Source organism: Ictalurus furcatus, chromosome 22 (genome assembly GCF_023375685.1).
Source record: "Ictalurus furcatus strain D&B chromosome 22, Billie_1.0, whole genome shotgun sequence".
Taxonomy (NCBI): Eukaryota; Metazoa; Chordata; class Actinopteri; order Siluriformes; family Ictaluridae; genus Ictalurus; species Ictalurus furcatus.
This window is the reverse complement of record NC_071276.1, coordinates 10,485,703-10,506,421: the sequence shown is the minus strand read 5'-3', so window position 1 is coordinate 10,506,421 and position 20,719 is coordinate 10,485,703. Positions and strand designations below refer to the sequence as shown.

General features: G+C 39.3%; 1 protein-coding gene across 1 annotated transcript; it reads right to left on the bottom strand.

Annotated features, from left to right (window-relative positions):
* Window positions 1-7,029: 7,029 nt before the first annotated feature.
* arrdc3a (arrestin domain containing 3a) lies at window positions 7,030-15,181 on the bottom strand. The gene is made up of 8 exons (XM_053654143.1): window positions 14,672-15,181; window positions 12,685-12,766; window positions 12,366-12,513; window positions 11,869-11,971; window positions 11,497-11,753; window positions 10,820-10,982; window positions 10,430-10,572; window positions 7,030-9,811 (listed from the first exon to the last, which is right to left on the bottom strand). Exons 1-8 carry the CDS (start codon window positions 14,949-14,951, stop codon window positions 9,743-9,745), a joined length of 1,245 nt encoding a protein of 414 aa, XP_053510118.1. The 5' UTR covers window positions 14,952-15,181; the 3' UTR covers window positions 7,030-9,742.
* Window positions 15,182-20,719: the final 5,538 nt, after the last annotated feature.

Sequence of the window (20,719 nt, the reverse complement as noted above, 5' to 3'; positions counted from 1 at the left end):
AATGACCAAGTATAATATTTTTGTCTCAATTGTTTTATTGGGTTCTCTTTATCGTCATTTAGGACTTGTGTGAAAATCGAATAATGTTTTAGGTTATATTTATGCAGATATATAGAAAATTCTCAATCAAACTTTTGAGCATGATTGTATATCTGGAGCACTGCAGGCCAGCACAGTACTTTTTCAAGTTGAGTCCCGTCAATAGTTAATTGTGTGAGATCCTGTTTCTTTTTTATCTGGTCAGCCATGGAGGTCATGCTGGTTTACTAGCGAAACCTATCAAACAAAAGCAATTTAAATAGTTCAATACAACGAATGCTTCAAGTGGTTTTCTCAAATTCAACTGAAAATGCAACTTATAATGATTTCTCCAGCCTCAAAATTATTCAACCCCCTGAACAGAATCCCTCAGAACAGCACAAATATGCCAAACGGGTGTTGTCTCACGCATACCTGATGCAACTAATCAAAGGCTTCATTAGTTGCACCAGGTGTGCTTGAGCCTAAACACATTAAATACCTGAACTGGCTAGGGGTAGAATACGTGAAATACCTGGACCGGGCAGAAAAAGGAAGCAATCAGCGGCTGCAACCAGATTTTTGAGAAGGCAGGTTGTGAAAAACCCTCGAGTGACTGCAAAAGACCTGCAGCAAGACTTGGTGGCAACAAGCAGTGAGGTTTCAGTGAGCACAGTAAGGTGTGTACTAAATGCAGAAGGTTTCCATGCCAGAACTCCAAGACGTACACCACTTCTGACCCAAAAGCACAAGAAAAGTCAGCTCAAAATCATATAAATAAGCCACAGAAGTTTTGAGATTCTGTTCTGAGGTGCAATGAAACAAAACTGGAACATTTCAGCACACTGGTTCAGTGGTATGTCTGGAGAAAGAAGAATGAAGAAAGAACACTCTGTCCACAGTCAAGCATGGGGGAGGTTCGGTGATGCTCTGGGGCTGCTTTGCATCCTCTGGCACTGGAATCCTGCAGCGTGTGGAAGGTAAGATGGATTCATTGAAGTATCAGGAAATCCTAGGAGAAAACGTCATGCCGTCTGTGAGGAAGCTGAAGCTTGGGTGTCATTGTACCTTCCAACAGGACAATGATCCCAAGCATACCTCAAATTCCACCAAGGCTTGGTTGCAGAAGAAGACTTGGAAGTTTCTACATGGCCATCACAGTCACCTGACTTGAACCCCATAGAAAATCTCTGGTGGGATTTGAAGAAGGCGGTTGTAGTCTGCAAACCCAAGAATATTACTGAACTGGAGGCCATTGCTCATGAGGAATGGGCTATGATTCCTCAGGAACGCTGCCAGAAGCCATGCATCTCATTTGCAGCAGGTCATAACAGCACAAGGGTGCTCTACTAAGTAATAAAGATGTTTAATATGATGGGGTTGAATAATTTTGAGACTAGAGAAATCATTATAAGTTGCATTTTCAGTCGAATTTGGGGAAACCACTCATTGCAAACAGTTGAAAGTCTGTAAATTTTGACAATAAATCTGACTTGCAATGGGGGTTGAATAATTTTGATTGCAACTGTATATACATGCATTGATATCAGGGAGCCACTGTGCTATGAACAACCATTTGGATCAAATTTGAAAGTTGATACTGCTGAAGGAGAATGAATGCAAAGCCGAAAATAAATGTGACAGTGCACAACCCATATATGTCAGATGTGAACTTCTAGTGACTTGTAAACACCTCCTCTTGAACAGAATGCAGCAGGGATTAAGTGGTCCCACCAAAGACATTTGTTTACCAGCTGTAGGCAGAATTGGATAGCTGTACTTCCATGCCAGCTCGAGCTTAATCTGTAAACATGAACGTCAAACAAACCCATCTTTTGCATGCATGCTGAATGCACTGAGACTCTGCATTGTACTGCATTCTGGAAAGGATGTGGACATGTACTGAGATATTTGCCAGGACTTTTTTTTTTTTTAATGCACAACCAAACATCTCTCAAACCCATATTCCAGGTGACAAGCTGTCCCACTCTCCTCACATTACCTTCATTCATGAGGACAACAAACAGTTCTGGCCAGGCTAATCATGAATCTGCATTCTCTAACTTGGTAAGAACTTGAATTCTGGCTCTACTCATACCTGAGTAGAGGTCGTGCCTCCCCATACCCCTTTTCACATACCAGCTATGTAGACTATCCTGGGACTTGCAACAAGTCCTGGAACCTAAGCCTGGGAACAGTAATGTCTGGGTTACTGGATTTCCTGTTTCTTTCTTCCATTGGCTCAAGAAGTACACAGACTGTAGGGGCAGCATGGCAATTGGTTTTACATGTCAATAGCCATAACAGTCTGCAGCTGGCCTCTTCACTGTACTGTTTACCTTGTCTACCATGGCTACGCAAGCATTTTGGATCTGGGTTTGTGTTGTGTGTGTACTGCTCAGATTCCATGATGGGGGTGCCATTTGTGTCCCACTGATATTGTATTTAAAAATATGTATGTAATGTAAAAGACATGTTAAACATAGTTAAAGTGTCCTTCACACCAACCTACATGCATGTTTCAAATGAAATGTAATAAAACCTACAGCAACACAGAAAAATAGAATTTTGCCAGTCCCTGACCACTACAATGACACGTTCTGTTTAAATATGATCATACTTAATGTATGACTCCATTTAGCTCTCATGCTTGAAACACACTGTTGCATGAGTCACCATTATAGGTTATGAAAAATGTACATTTTAATTCACTCACTCAACCCTGTTACCTGAACACATTCACCACTATGGATTATTTGGAATATTCCACAAGTCACATTTACATTTATTCATTTAGCAGTCACTTTTACCCAAAGTGATTTACAAATGAGGAAATGACAAAATCAACAGGAAATTTTTGTGAATTTCCTGAAGATCATTGGAAGAAGAAAGTCTCTCATTCTTTTTTTCTTTATTGTCAATAACATATTGATATTGGTAATAAAGTAGTTCATTAAAAACATAAAATCCAAGTAATGGATGCTGTATTTTCAACAGCACGGATGCTATATTTTTTAATTCTATGCTGAAAGAATTCAACCATTACTTTCTCATGCTACTGCGACTCTGTCAGCAAAGAAAGCCGCTACTAAAGATGCAATATGTTAGTGGTAAAAGAATAAAGTTTCATTTTTAAGGGTGTTTTAAAATTGTACTTTTAAGGATACTGAGGTGCTTTGTATAGATGTTTTTCTAGACAGGTTGTGACAGACATTGCGAAGATGGTGGGTGTTATTGGCTGTGTTATTGCAGCACAGCATCGGAATTACTTCTAAAAAAGCATGAAATCCCTTCTTCATATCTTTAAAACTAAAAAGCTGGAAATTGAAAAAGATTGAGGTGGTCCACTAATTACTTTTCTCTTAAGTATTGTATTTTATGACAGTGCTATCTACCAAACTGTCCTTTGCAGAAATATCTATAGTTATAACTATAACACTATTGTAAACCTTTTAATAGCAAGCAATGCTGTGTGCCTCTTGACACATTTCGATACTTTTTAACATGTCCTCATCGACTTCCCCTCACAACATAACTTCCCTTCAGTGCATAACACATACAGGCGTGTCACACACGTGGCCACTTGCCAAACAAGAGGAGGAGGGGACAACAAGGAACAGATTTTAATGCAGAAATGCACTTACCCTCTGTAGTTATCATAAACATAAATGAAGAGTGATTTTTTTAATTAGCACACAACTTTTATTTCAAATAGTGAACAGAATGGTTTCCATATTTCTGACAAGATTTGCATATGCTTACTCATGGCTTTCTCCTTAAGCCATGCGTGTAAATAAAACCACAAAGAGATCTCTATAAATGAATCTCAAGATGACAATAAAGAAGATAGCGAACTCATTTGCTGCTCATTAAAATTAAAGACCACCTTAGCAGTGCTAAGATAGCAGCTCAAGTTTTTCTCTAAAATGTTTTTTCTTTTAATACCAGCTTATTTCTCCCAGTATAGTAGATCAATTACAGTTCTTGTACTATAGATTGCTTTACTGCCGGGCATGTATACGACATAAAATCTTTGCAAATAATACTATTTACCACCACACTTCTGTGTGTAAATATAGCAGTTACAGGTATATAGCACACAGTTTTAATTCTGATGTAAATATTAAACGATATACATGAGCATTAATGAGCATATATGAGCATATATAAATAAAGAAATAGATTTTTTTTTATCTAATTTAGGAGATAGACACAATTGACTTAAAGTGTTATAACTATATTAGTATATTAGTTATATTAGTCAAAGGGTATATTTAAATTTAAACAACAAATCTCAAAGCATCTAATCTAATCCATAAAAAATGCTAAAAGCTATCATAATGGCTTATTTTATATCGTTGACTGAATTTCTCAGGTAGATTAACACAAAGGCTGATGATTATACACATCATGCTTCAATCTGAGTGAAAGCTTACACAATTCTCAGCATGCAAAGGATTTCCAAGGACATCCCACAGACTGCTTACAAAACCAGTGCTTTAAATCACTATTTAGTTAGACAGATTTCAGGAACAACATTGTGTACCAAAACTGATAACCACAATGTTAATTAAGGCAGTAAAATCAAGTAAAATTTATCAAATAAAGAGAAAATCTGTAATGCAAGACCACTGTGCCATTGTTTTCCTGGATGACGCTATGGATGAACTTCCATATGTTCGAATTCTGCAGCATTGCCAAGAAGTAATTTATCAGAAATAGTGGGTACATTCCCATGCACCTGTTTAGTCAAGGTTTAAACAAACTGTGATTATCCATTTTGTTTTTAATCTGTTCTGTTTTTTTAGCAAGAAATAAATTCTGTCTATTACGGAAACCTAGATCTGCATTCCACAAGCACATGATTTCCCAGACATGAGATGTATGGGACCGTTTAGAACGCTTTACTATCCTGTAGCCATATCTGTGATTATGGTCGGCTCTAGGATTAGCCAGGAAAGGTTTGAGACCTGTGTGGCATAAACAGGGGCTGATCAGCAGCCGGCACTACCCACTAATCCCAACCTCCTTTATGCCACTAGCACGAGGTCAGATTACCACAAAGGCCCTGACCTGTATGAGTCAGTGACAGAGGTGGCCACAAGAAGAGTGCAACGTGCTAGGACAATAACTCATCAGAGCTGAACTGGACCTAAGCCTGGCAGAATGCAGATTTAACAATACCATTGTATACTTGGATGGTTACTTTGTTGATGAGTTGCTGACCAGCCCATGTTCTGCATACAGTTTGAGAGACAATGTCTAACGAAAGTTTCACACTTTTGTCTCAACTCTAAGGACAGAATGTTTAGTGCAACCTTACCAAATTTGTTCCAAACCATGTCAAAAGCTTGGGAAGTATAAGGTAAGGTCCCCCCTCACAAATTACCTATGGAGATGTCTTTTAGATGTATAAAGATGAAGGTTTTCTAACAAAAAAATGGCCAAGATTACACTTTCACCCAGTCAGTAAAGTATTACCTTATGCTAAATTAGTGAGAATCGGCCTTTAGGCTGCCTTTCGAATAAAACAAGATGTTGGTGAATACACCATAGCATCATAGCTCTGTCTTTTTCAATTACCATTCAGGCTGTTTGTGTACTTGCTTTGGAGATGCAACCAGGGGCCCTGCTAAGCTCAGCACAGATTTGTTGTGTAGCTGTATCTCTGGCTTTAAATGAACCTCTCAGGACCTCTTTCTTCTTTCAGCCCTTCGCGTGCCAGTCCATGCTTTCCTCAGTCCAATCATTGATTGCCAACCATGACGTAATTTGATGGATTTTTTTAAACATGGTATTAATCAGTGTGCCATTCAATGTGTAAGAAAACAAAACTATGTGAAAATGAAATTTTCTAAAGACGTTTTAAAAAAATTTATTTAGTAGAATTAATTCATTTAATTAACTGAAATAAAAGCTAGAAGGCAGAGCTTTGTGGTGCTAGGGTAGCAAATGAGCGTTTTTTTTCTCTCCTGATTTTATACCACCTTATATCTCCCTGAATATAAATTACAGCTGTTCTATGGATATTAGACAGGACAATAGTGTCTTCGAGGCTGTATATCCACTTTTGTCAGGCCCTTACTGCCAAGCATTTACAACCTTTCCTAAGGCTACTCTCGAACTGTGAACAAAGTGTCCCTGATGAGATGAGGTCATGGGGTGAACACCTATAAACGGTCCTGGTCCTGCCGTCTTTGTGTCCGACTTTTCAATGCAGTCTTAGTTTTGTGTTTAGCCCAAGTGAAAACTAAAATGCTGTTTTAGTGAATACTGCAGATATGTTATATTTTCTCTGAAACAAGCAAGCAGGCAAAGGTTATTCTGCATGTCAACCGTTTTTAATATAGTTGCATTCAAAGTCAATGAAGAGCCACTGCAGAAAGCGCATTTAGCAAATGAATGTCTATATTTTCTTTCTCACTGCCTAGAGTAACTTGGACAGTGTGCAAATAAACATGTCATTTGATTTGTTTCTCTCTGGAACATTTCCAAGCGTTGACTGGAAATTACTGCAATTCTCTGGTTCGCCTCTAGGAGCACTACTGCACTAGTTTTCAGCAAAAAAAGCCAGCATGGAGAACTGCATTTCAGGGGCTATTAGATATTTCTACACAATTATTATTATTATTATTATTATTATTATTATTATTATTATTATTATTACTACTACTACTACTACTACTACTATTACTATTACACATTGTTAATTACATCTCAAAGATTTTTAGTGCTAATATAACAAGCCTAATAAGACTTATCCATTAACCTACCTAGTATGTTAGTTTTCTATAACTATATGGGAATCAATAAAGTTTAATATTAAGAACATGAGAGTGGGAAGACTGAGTGTAAGTGTCTGTTCAGAGGTTAATTTAACCATAATTAGCACTTCTGTATGTGAATTCCTGAAAGAGTAGATGAGAAATGTTGATAGTGTGGGAAATAGGAACATATCCCTCATTAGTCATGAAAGGAAGTTAAAGACAATATAAACATTTTACAAACAAGTACAAATGAAACATCACTAATGTTTTATTGGTTGGAAAAAATTTATTCAGCTCCAAGGAAGAACGAAGACAAGTTCAAAACCATTCTGAACAGAAATTTGTCGGTTATGTAGTGTTGATTATCACGGAATAAAACACAAAAAAAGTTATACCATTGTCGGGGTGGGGTTGGGGGTTGGAGAGAAAAAAAGATATTGCACTTTGGTTCTAAAAAAACAAATCCAACAACAATTTCTACTTCATTCATTCCTCAGAGAGAGAAATAAAAAAAAAAGAGTTTAGCTTTAACACTGGACTACATGGAAGGCCAAGCACAATAACAGACCAACCATGAAAGGAAAAAATCATTAAGTTTTCTTTCTTTTTTTTTTTTAAGCTTATTGTTTTTGCCTAAAATCACTTGCCAGTGGTGATTTTGCCATGTGTGGATTACCATATACAAAAATGAACTGTCCACTAGCAACCCAATTCTCTGAAGGTGTGCTAGACCACAACTATTGTTCCCAAAATAAATCCATGTGAGAGAAACAGAACCGCTCCAGATCGTCTGACCAGGAAGCAAGCCTTAAATGCCCGTAATGGTAATCAAAGCTAGTCATCACAAAACATGATTTAAGCCATAGCAAATCAGAGTGGCATGTCTGGGGATCAGTGCTCGCTTTGAAGGACTATTTGGTTTTTCCCTTTTTGTCCTTTTAAACATAAACACGCTTCAGACGACACAGAGACAGTCAGAAGGTTTTGAGTTGTAATAAATGTGAGTGATGAACCAGGTCAGTTCTTCAAGGCCACCATGATAAGACCACTTTAATGAGTCTGTGTATGTTTGAAGCAGAAATCCAAAACTTACTGAGTTCTACACACCCCTTAGAGAAACCACAAATGTCACATACACGCACACATCAGCTACTTGACTATGAACATCCATAGTGTCCTTTCAAAAGTTATGAATTTAAGCGATGTATCAAACACCACTTAAACCATTTTCACTGGGAAATGACTGAATACCAAACTTCCTCCAGACCTCTGTGAGATATGAGTAATCTTTACATTTCATTTATATATATATATATATATATATATATATATATATATATATATATATATATATATATAGTAAAAAAAACAAACAAACAAACAAAAAAAACACACAAAACCCCACAGGTGCTACATTATTACTGCACGGAAGCAGAGCGTTAACGTAGTTGTTGAATGAGTCCTGAAAACTAATGTATGCCTCATTTCAACATAGTTCAAGCCACAGTTTGGCTGTATCAAATTTCTTCATGGGTCCTTTCAGAATCTCAGTCATTGTTCTCTCACGTTTTGCTCCGAATCATATCTGCAATCACTGGCCTGGAGGAATGCTAGGACAAAAGAAGTCTCAAAGTAAAACAGGACAAAAAGGGAATGTCTTTCGTCTTAGAAAGCTGCCTTGTGCATTGTCTTCTCTGTTCTTCTGTTAATCTAATCTACTTTTTTTGTCTCACCTACATCCTTTTTTTTTTTTTTTGCTTTCAAACAGTGCAATTGAAACATGAAACATGTCTTTTTCAATATATATATATATATATTTTTTTTTGTTTTGTTTTGTTTTGTTTTGTTTTGTTTGTTTGTTTCCAACCTTTTGGCAAGTGAGAAGTTCTCCTGAGACTGAGTGCTTTTTTAGGCAGTATTATATAGAAGACTGCACTGCGTTACACTACAAATAGAAAGGCAACGAACTGTTCAGGCCGTTTGCAGGCAAACTGCTGGGTTCCACCCTGTTTTATCTCTCCGCCCTGCCTACACATGCAAGTGGCAAATGGTCTTCTGTTCTCTACCACAAAACATGCGCTAGGAGCATAATCCCCAAAAGAAACGGAGATTGGCTTGAAGGCATACTATGTTTAGAACTTGTACATGGTGTCCATGTGAACAGGAGGAGAAAACAGAAAAAAGTCACACTGCTATTACAAACCATACAGGCAACAATGCCAAGTCTGAAGAGCCTTTCAGGTGGTGTATGTCACTAAGCACAGTTTGTCATCTGCATGTCCTTAAGAGGGAACGCAATTAAGGAAAAACAAAACCACCTAAGAACAGCTGAAACTAGATCAGAGCAGGAATTGAGTCTCTGAATCTCAGTCGGATTTTTGTCTCTGAATCTATTCTCGGCAAGCTGCACGGATGAAGCGAAACAAGCCTGCGATCATTTAGTCATATTAGACCAAGACAGTGGAAAAACGAAACAATTAGTGATTTTCAAACTGAGCCTTATAACTCAAGCTAAATATAAGATGTGCAAAAATCCACAACAGAAGTAAGAGATTCTAGTCTTCTCTCCTTTGTACTGCAGGTGGTGGCTATAGTGTATCCTCTGCATATTTGGCTGTCTCCAGGTAGCTCTGTGCTACAGAACCTTACTTTGTGCCATGGTTACAGAAAGAAGCATGAGGACAACAGAAACTAGGCTGATTAAAACCTGGCATCACAGTCCAACCAGGTGCATCTGTCCACAGGGATCAACACAGATGAGCAAAGTGGTCACACTTCCCTGTGGCAGGAATGAACTGACACGGCAGCAACTTCCTGCACTTTACTGTCCTTCTTCCTGCGTGTTCGTTTTCTCTCGGCATCGACGGCGGCGCAAGTGCACTCGTTGTCTCCGGGAAAAAAACTGAAAGTCGAAAGTTTGAAGGGCATGACTGCTCTGAGCTGGTGCTATGAGCTTTTCAGCGTGATGGACATGTTTCAGGCCTCTGCTCCTCTGGCTGTCTGGTTTGATCTGGATTTGGATCAATCTAGAGGGAGAGGATAGAGCAACACAGCTAAAGTTAGGACATAAATGTCAGAAAGGTAAATATGAAAATCAGACACCATGGAGTCACCCTAAAATTGACTAACACACTGTTACAGTGGGTTGACATCGTGTTGTAATTACAATAATTATGAGATGACTGCTCAGGAATACTACTCAAAGCTGTTCCTCTCCTTGGACTCAGGTGGAAACACACAACACCTTATTTATTAAGTATCCCATACTAGAAACTCACAAGTATCATAGGAATTAAACTAGAACATTACACTCCTCGCTGCCTTAAACTGTGGAAGACACAGTATTTTTATTTTTTTGGTCGTGTTTGTTTATAACATGACTTCACACAGTGTCAAGTCAGAGCTTTCAGGAAATTCAGAGCTCCTTCCTGGTAATTATAGGTTCCAAGTAGTCTCTAAACAGTTCTTACAAGTTGGAAGCTCATAAATACTGTCATTTCAAAATGATGTGAACATATCTCTATGTGTTTCTTTAAGCTGTTCAGCTTATAGCCTTTAATGACACATTTAGTTCTCAGCAGTTAGTGCTCAAGTCTATCATCTACAAATCTAGTCACAATTTGTAATTTATTGGTAGTATTTACCTCAGAATATGGAGGAGGAGGCTGGAAGCGGAATTCTTGGATGTAGGCAAACAGTGGGCCATCGAGGTCTTCACGGCCCGAGGACACTTCCAAGCAGCTTTGTCTCTGTTCCTCTGTGACCACCTCTGCATAAGCTGGGGGTGCTATAAACAGATGAACAGAAAACCATGTTCTATTTGTGTACCATTTCTGTTAACCATTACCTTCCCACCTCCTTGTCTGGTTGTGTTAATTGTTAGTGGTTATGTATAACAAATCTTTGAATATTTATTGCGCCACATGTATAGGGCAATGCATAATCCCACAGCCTATCTACATCTATATATGAGCAAAATAAGTACAAATATAAAAGGAGTATAACGTTGTACGACGTGTAACCCCAGTACTCACCTTCAGGTCTCTCTGGGAGACTCATGCCTAGCCAGTTCATGGTCATGCTACACTGGCTGCTGACAGAGGATGTGCGGCTGCCAAAAGGGTGCAGGGGGATAGTGCCGATCACCAGAGGCAGGGTGAGGGACAAGTTCATAGATCCTGGAATGTCCACATAGACCTAGAGGAAACAAGCAGTGGCAACGGGTCAGTCACATATACCTTCAGATGTCTGATGTAATAATCCTGATAGAAAGGTCAGTTTTATGACGTTGTGTGATTATGCAAGAACAGGATGCAACTGTTTCACAGGGTTATGAGGTCATTAGCATGCAGTAGCCTGAAATTTTGAGCTCAGTGGTTGATGGAAGTCTAAGTGCGATTAGCTTTCATTGAACACTTGCCTTAAAAATATTCGAACAAATGTAAACTGCTTTCAAGCCATGGTTTTAGGGAATGCAGTGTTTTATGGAAAACATTTTTTAAAGCACAGATATAAGTCTTAGGTGTAGCTAATTATTCAAAGATCAAGCAGAGAAGCAAGAAGTTAAGCTCAGTGTATTATAGGCTTGCTGTGTAAAAATGTCTTACGCGTGTTAAGTTTTGGAAATGTGTGCTTCATCAAACTGATCACAATAAGGCTTTACCTACAAACTGTAAAGCCTGTGAGTAAGTGATGAAGGCTCCTAACTCACCATGAGTGAATACTCCACTCGAATGATGCTGCAGTCCAGGATGGACGGTGACACGGGAGGGATCTTCAGCAACTTCCCGTTCCATGTCTCTGTCTTGCCAGAAGACAGTGACTCCCCGCGGATGTTGGCCACCAGCTGCTTGATCTCCTTCATCTTCCCTTTGGCATAAAAGGTCTGAGTTTGGTAGATGGCAGCCTTTGGCACGACCATGCGCGAGGAGCAGTTCTCAATCTCTGCGAAGATCTGAATCGATTCTCCTGCAAACAGCAACACAGGACTGAGTTGACATGACTATTCTGACAATAAACTACAATAATGCCAAGAGCTTTATGAATAACGAGATACAAATCATGCTTGGGAACATTATGTTACCTGGGGTGTAACCCTTCCTTTCAATTTTGGCACTTAGGGAGATTGGACCTGAGGTGCAGAACCAGCAGCATAGTGTCTTGTCTTTCGTGCCTGCCTGTGGAGACTGAAAAAAGCAGAGGAAAAACAAGAACAAGACAATGTTAGTGTCCTGAGACTTGTTAGCTTTAGAATACTTCAAATATACCCTGTTGAGCAGTGGTTGATACCGTGGTCCTCAAGGACTCCCAGTCAGTCCACAAATTCTCTCTCTTGCAACATCCAAAGCTCTAAACACACCAAAAACAAGGTATCGAGAACACAAAGTACTTGGAACGGTGTGTTTTGAGCTGGGAAAGAACAAATATGTGGCCTGGGAGGCCCTGAGGACCAATTTGAAAGCCCTGGTACTGTAGAAGAAACCCAAATCATCAAAAGAAGATAAAGTAAGAATAGAGACGTGCTAACAAAACGCAGAGCGTAACAGAGGTATCCTGTGATGTGAGGCAGATACCACTTACCAGCAGGAGGGGAGTGTTGATGTCAATGTGTTCGAAAACGGTGAACTCTTTCTTGGTCTTCATGGGCAGAAGCCATGGTCTGTGCAGCTCTGCTTTGACCCAGTAGCGCACGCTGCCATGCTTCCCTTCGAAAGAGGTAGCCAAAGGTCTGCACACAGAGAACAGAAAGGTGGCATGAACAAACTGAAAGCTATTACATGATCAGACATCTTATCAATCTCTCATGAAGGACATTAAAAAGAAAAGCCTACGTGTTTGTAAAATCTTTTAAATGGTTTCACTTTCATGTTAAGCTGGGAAATGTTAAGAACGCACTCACATTTGCGGAAGCTCAAAGCTAAATGCATACTCGTGTCTTCCTGAATGAATTGTGGTGAGACCTTCCTCAGAGTTATCATCATCTGAAAGAGAAGAGAACAATATTCCAAATACATGTATACCTTACCTGAGACAGTACTATATAACAACAACAACAGGAGAAAGAGCTTGATCTCATTTAATTGTCTTGAGTTACAACAATGATGACATTCAAAAGACAACAGAAGGGTCATAAAATTTAAAAACATCTTTAATTAGATCATTTATATGGACACTTTGTACCTTAATAAAATACATCACACATATTTTGCTCTTGGGGTGTAATTATAAATAATAATTGTGTGTGTGTGTGTTTTATTTGATTTAACATGGGAGACACTCATAAAGGGCAGCGGACATCCACAATACAGAATTAAAAATAAATCTTGTTGAAGTACATAATATATTCGATTTAAAAAAAAAAAAAACCTTAAGTTAAAAGAAACAATCTAGTTTTAGATTTTGGGTTAAACACACACTTCCTCTCCGCCAGCTCAGCCGAAGCCGCGTGCACGCGCACAGCTGTCAATCAAAAGCAGAGCCGAACAAGAGAAGACCGGCCTAAACCGGAGCTGGCTGCCTCAGCGCGCGCCGCCTCGCGCATTACGCATTTACAGCCGTGCAGCGTTCACCAAGAGCTGCAGCTCAGACTTGTTTAGCTTTATTCACTGCGCCCTGCACTCACCAAATGTTCCCCCAGTTTAATTTACACTCAAGAATAAACAGAACGAGACAGGCAGCGCCAATGACGAGACAGAATACCGACCATATTTCTAAACTTCACTTTTATTGTTAGTATTTCAACGTTACAAACGATACAATCGGTGCATTGATTGAAATACACAAATAACAAGATTACAGAAGAAATGTTCAAGACAGAAAAAAACAAAATCATTGACAGTATATATAAAAAGGTAAAGCAATTACAAAATGAAAGCTACTGTGTACAGAAATTAAACATGCAAGTTCACATTTATTCGCCCCAGTATCCCATTAACACTGGAAGAAGAAGGGAAAAAACCCCTCTACATGCGCTGGTCTACATCCATATAAAGAATGACATGAATACAGATATCGGGTCTTCAGACTGCTGTGACATGGCCATAGGTTTAGGCTACAATATCCATCGCGTGCGATTGTCCCAAAGCTTGTATGTTTGCAACATATTTGCAAGGCTGCAGCAGTTTAGTACACAGTGCACTTGAACATAAACATTTCGTTTAAATAATAATAATAATAATAATAATAATAGCCGCAATGTCAACGCTTGCATGAGAAATATTAGCATATCTCCTATGCATTTGGTCAAAGACGGATAAAAACACGGAAAATGCATATATATATATATATATATAAAAAAAAGTTGCAGCTATGTAACACTTTCTGCAGAAGCGTGATGTCATCGAAAACACGTTTTGCCTGAGCCTATCAGGAGCGAGCGCGAGCAGATACTGCATCAGAACAGGATTGAACCGCTTTTAACAATGGGTGGAAACTAAAGGCGAAATTGTGATAAAACACCAATTAAACATCTTGTTTTTGCGGGTTTTCAGGTCAAAATAGCAAATTAGCTTTCTGCTCTAACAGATTTACCGTGTGTTTAGGAAACTTTTCTTTAATAAAAGGGAAAAAACCCTGACTTAACCAACAAGCAGCCTTGTGTTGGTTGCTCGCCCATTCATTCTACCTACTTCCTCCTGACAGTTGGGTTAAAGCAGAGGAATGATACAACAGTCTGAATACAAGGTCAATTTCGATCTGGAAAGGTTTTTAAAATGTATTTTGCGTTTGATTATGAATCAACGCGATCATCCAATGATGCAAAATGCACAATTAAACAGTTGTAGTCTGCAACCGCTCTACTTGTAAACAAGTCTGAGCATCCCACTGCATCCACACAATATATCATATATATATAAATATATAACATATTGAGATCGTATTCTTACCTCTTCCATGGCCAATAAGGATGTCTTTGTGATTTAGATACTCCACTTCTTCTGTGTAATTTTGAGTGTAGGCAGTGTTGGATCCAGCATTTCTCGATTCAGTCCAACGCACTTTTGCGAACCCCTTGGCGTGGATTTTAAGAGACTTGACGCGAATTTCTCCGGTCACTTCGATGAGGACTCTTCCTGAGACGCAGTCCCCGCTGGAGAAAACGGGGACATTGCTGTCATTGTGACAGTCGTAGCTTACAACGAAGCTCTTCACTTTTCCTAGCACCATGGTGACAAGAAAAGGAAACAAAAAAAAAAGATGTACAAAATTCTGTAGAAAAAACAACAACAAAGAAAAGTCTATGAAAATATTCTCGTATGAAAAAAGCACGTTTGAACACTGTTTAGTGTCATTGATGTGTCAGAGCTGAATAACAGCAGAGGATGCTGTTATCGAGACTCGACACAGGTTCGGTGGTCCGCTATGAAAGACAGCCGAGTTTCGTCGCCCTGCTCACTTTAAGCGACGGTTTTGGAGAAAAACAAGTCACTGCGCATGCGCGAAACTTTTCTCCCCACCCCCGGCTCGAGGGAAGGAAGGGGAGGGGGGACATTCCCTGTCCAACTCTACAATAACACACTACAACGAACAGATGAGCAATACGAAAAAGACATAATTCAAACAATATTTTCACCTTGTTGATTTAGCAGAGAAGTTACAAACTAAGAGGCTTTGGGAAAAAAAACAGTCTTGCTGAAAAATCTAGTTTAGTCTGACCAGCTACCAAAACACAGGCAGAGTCTATGAGACTGGTGGACCATCTGTTGGCCAGCTGTTAAGTGCTGGTAGGAAGGAAGTTTCTGAAGTACATCTACTAATGCTGCACTGCTACAAAGTTATATAACATAAAAGTTACACAACAGTAAGACGATTAGGATGTTTCAAACATTTATTGGATAATTTAGTCAGAAATAATTAAGCTGGGAAACAGCTCAGGCAACCAGCTATGAAAATATAGTCTTAACAGCTTGACATAGTCAGCAAACTGGTAGCTGGTAAGTCTTAGATGAATTTTCAGCATTAGAAGTTAATGCTTTAAGTTACGTGGGTGTATTATATACACTATATTAAAAGTTTTATGTTACGCCGGCCACAAATAATGACGTTTAAACAAAGCAAAATGGCTCCTCGTGATGATGGTAATGGTGGTGATGATGATGGTGGTCATGGTTGTACTGAGGAGAAATAAAAAGTCATGCTCAGTTATATGCAACAGCTGTTTACGTAAAATACTGCAATTATTGCAATATTACTGATGTTGTCCATGTCATACAGTTAAGTTTAGTGCTGCCTTGCAGGTATACTTGTAGCTGAGTGTATATTAGACCTCAATACGCCACCTTGTGGTTATACTAATACCTGACGCTCTTATTGTTGAGAATTTTTATAAACACCTGTTGCATGTAATTTAGTCATAACTTCTGTACTGTATACTCTTTAGTACTCAGACTCATCTGAGGTAAATAACATAAAGGGTATTTTGTACAGTGTTGAAATGCATCAGTTCCATCTCATAGCTGCCATGACATTAGACAAACTAAATGACAACATTTCTAAGCATAACAGTTTGTGGCAGATGATGTTTTATACATATTATACCACCGAAATTTTAGAGTATTTCGCTTAGTAAACAGGTCGGAACATTTTAATAAGCCGAATGTGTTTTAAATTACTTAAAGCGCTTGATGTTGATAAAACCCTGAACAGCTATCGCCCCCTAGTGGATAAATTCACTCATTTGAAACCTGATTTGAACTTTGTTGGAAACAACGATGTTTTTATATGAGGAGATTTGTGACTAATATCTAAAACTGTAAACTGTGCTTCCCAATCCAATATTTATATTATGTGTTTGTAGACTGTGCAGAAAGTCACAACAAGAATTAGCTCATATGAGCTAACTAAATGCAAGATAGCATGATGTAGCACAAACTCATTTCATCTTAAACCAAACAGCAGTTTCAATAAAGTGTGAAAGTCAGAGTCTCCAGAAGAATCGTGTCTGGTTCTGCAAGATGCGCAATAAAACTTACATCTAATTTCCTTATAAAACTGCACTAATTCTACCTGAGACTATTGATAAAAAAATTTTAAAGAAAAGGGTCATCACTCCAAATATCGACTTTGTTTCATTTATTTCTGTTTACGGCTCTTTATTGTATTTTTTTAAGTAGAAACATTTAATTAAATTATTTTTGAAGGCGTCTTTGCTTTACAATGTCTTTGCATGTGAATAAGACTTTTGCACAGTACTGTATATCAGAAGCATTATTCTCTCTCACACACACACACAGTCTTTGGAGGAGAAACTAAAAATAGATCGACTAAGCATACATTTTATCAAGTAAAAAATAACATAAAAGAGCAGATGATGGAACCCTAAAATTGGGGGGTGGGTGCATTTTATTTTTTGAACGAAAGGGTTACAACTTTTCTGTTTACCATGTTTCGTATTCAGAGGAAACAGAACAGAACCCAGTACACCATTACAGACTTGAAACACTTAAAACAGTAATCAAGAATGCAGCTTTCTATCTGCCTTTAAGTGTGTATGTAATAATTTACCCTGCATCATTCATATCATGCTGTAGATGGTGATATAATGCATTGGTCCAACCTAATACTTATGTTGTTGAGCTATTGCTAGATATTAGGCTTTTAGTCCTCCCATCTAATATCACAACCAGCCTTCACTGTTATATCCTCGGTGTACTGTTGAGTGTGGACAGCTGGAAATGCAGGCCAAGATTGAACTGTTTTCCTGTACTGATGAGGAGTTTATGAGTAGGAGAGCTCACACACAATCAGATTTCTCCCAGGTTAAATGAGGATTTAGAGAACACAATCAGGTCCTATATTAAGGTCACCTCCGTGACCAAGATGCATTATGAATGCTGTGTAACCAACAAATGTTACCTAGTCACTATTTTGTGACTTCAGTCATGTTTACAGAGGGGGTGGTGTACAGTACAATTATCATGAATCATCTTTTGTTGACAGTGTAATCCATATCTGGCTTTTATCTGTAGTTGCAAAACTGTTCATTTGTTGATTATGTCAACAAGCAGCCTACCAAGCTCATTTTGTTCATAACTCATTGGTATAATATGCATAATATAATTGTATTATAAAAATGGTATAATTGTATTATACAAAAAATATTATACAAAAATATCACCGCTTTCTTTTTTACTTGCTGTGATGGTACTGATCATGAATAAGCTAACCCAACAAAAAATCCAGTCAGCATATTTATTTTTACACAATTATTGAATACATGTTAAAAAAAAAACAAAAAAAAACTAAACAACAAAAAAACCCACATATATACATACACATATACATACATACATATTTACACAATTGTTGAATACATGTTAAAAAAAACAACAAAAAAAAAACCCACATATATTCATACACATATGCATACATACATACATTATATATATAAAAAAGATATTAAACTATTTGAATACAAATATGTTCTTTGATAATATCAGCAGTAGATCATTATAACAGGCACTCTGGAGGTGGATGTGCCATCCTGCCACCACTCAAGAAATGTAAGAGAAGTGATAAGGGAAATCTGTGTATGAGCTTAGATGTATGATGGACTTTACCAGAAAGTTTCCCACTTCGCCACTTGAAATTGCAGTGACACAATAATATAATTCCATAATTTTTCCTCTACTTGATCTGGAAAAAAATATGCAATTAATTACAATAATTTAATTTAACTTGTTTGAGGTATGTTTCATAAAGCCAGGATGTTCAGCTATTAAACAAAAATGCTTTGTGTCATATCTCTGATTTGTTTATTTGCTATGAAGTCAAAAAGCCAGGTGAACATCTAAGTGTGGAGCGTCCATAATTTTTGCCATGGGTTATATAATGACTTTGGAGGGCATGAAGCTGAATTTTGCAGTTGTACGTTCGGTGAAATGGAAATCAAAGCAAAAGAATATAAAAAATATTTGAATACTTTGTTAAAGCCAAACATATTCTATGTTTACAGAATAGAAAAGGAGCTGGCTAATGGTGCCACAAATCTCATTTGTGCAAATGAAGTTAACAAGTAGATATTTTTTCAAAGTTTTTTTTCCAGTTCAATCAGATATTAGTTAGTTAGTTAGTTCCGTCCGCGCAGCGAGGCGCATCGGGCAACAAGCATTCGCCAGCGGGCTCGGTCGGCAGCGTCAATTTCCACATCTTCCCACTTAACATCGAGCGCTCGTAGATCTTCCATGAATGTTCGTCGCCATGTATTATGCGGCCGCCCTACTCTTCTCTTCCCCCGTGGCGGCGTCCAGCGCAGCGCGATCTTTGCGTGGCGGTGGTCAGACATCCGTAGAATGTGTCCTGCAAAGCGCATTCTTCGCTCTACGACCATTTCTGCCAGGCTGCGGGAGTTTGTTCTTCTTAGAATTTCTTCATTTGAAATACGATCACGGTATGATACACCGAGTATTCTTCTCAGGCATCGTTGCTGAAACACATTCAGCTTGTGGATGACTGCCCTCGAGCTCTTCCAAGTTTCAGATGCATAGATGGCGGTTGGGATGATGATGCTATTAAACAGGCGAAGTTTGCTGTGGATGTGAATAGTTCGCCTAGCCCAAATCGGCTGTAGCTGTTGGAAGACTGCAAATGCTCTGCCGATTCTGCGATTGACATCCGCGTTAGTCCCACCATCCGCAGCCACAATGCTGCCAAGGTAGGTGAACTGTTTGACTTCTTCGATCAGCTGGTTGCTCACCGTGATCCGCACCGGCGTCACCCGGCCGACCGCCATGACGTTGGTCTTGTCAGTGCTGATCCGTAACCCAACTTTGGCTGCTTCGTGCTCCAGGCTAGTGGTCATCTCCTGTAAGACTTTCCCATTTTGCGCCAATAGCACAATATCGTCGGCGAATTCCAGGTCGGTCAGGCGTCCCTGGCCTGTCCACGGAATTCCAGACGCTGGTTGTGTTAGTGCTCGTCGCATGACGAAGTCCATCATCATGAGGAAAAAGAATGGTGAAAGAATGCAGCCCTGTCTGACTCCGGTCTCGATGGTGAAAAAGGCAGTATGACCTGTGTCCGTCCGGATGCAACAGCTAGAATCCTGATATAAGTTCTGGAAAATGGTGATAAACCGCTGTGGAATGCCATATAGCCGTGCGATGTTCCAAAGCGATTTCCGGTGGACGCTGTCAAACGCCTTCTTAAAGTCTATAAAGTTGACCAAGAGCGGTTTCTGATATTCGGAGCTTTGTTCAATGATGTTTCGAAGAGCAAAGATTTGTTCAGTGCACGACCGACCGCTTCTAAACCCGGCCTGTTCGTCCCGTAGAGCCTGATCGACTGCTCGCAGTATCCGTTTGAGGAGGACGAGACAAAATACCTTGCCTGGGACAGACAGAAGGGTGATGCCTCTCCAATTGTTACAGTTTGCGAGATTACCTTTCTTAGGTAATTTGACGATGACACCCTGTCTCCAGTCATTTGGGACACGTTCCATGTGCCAGCAGTCATTGAGCAGCGTAGTGAGCACCCGTACAACTTCATCACCACCCGCTTTCAGCATTTCTGCCGAGATTTGGTCAAGACCAGGTGCTTTGTTGTTTTTCAGATGACGAATCGCTGCAGCGACCTCAGCATCCATGATGTCGCTCATGTCCACTTCCAGCTCATAGGGAGGAGGAAAGACTGTAAAGTCGTGCGTGGCTACGGGAGCCGGCTGGTTTAGGGTGTTTTTGAAATGTTCCACCCAACGCGCGTCCTGCTCTTCTTTGCTAACTAGCATCCTGCCGGTTGTATCCCTTATCGGCCCAGTGGAGCCGCTTCGGGCCCGAGTGAGGTCTCTGACCACACGAAACAGAGTCCTGCTGTCACCCTGGTCCGCAGCCACTTGTGCTTCAGTGCCCTTCCGGTCCAGCCAGTCCTTCTTGTCTGCTCGGCAACTCCTCTTGACCCTGCGGTCAAGTTCTCGGTACGCCTGCGATGCTTCATTTCGC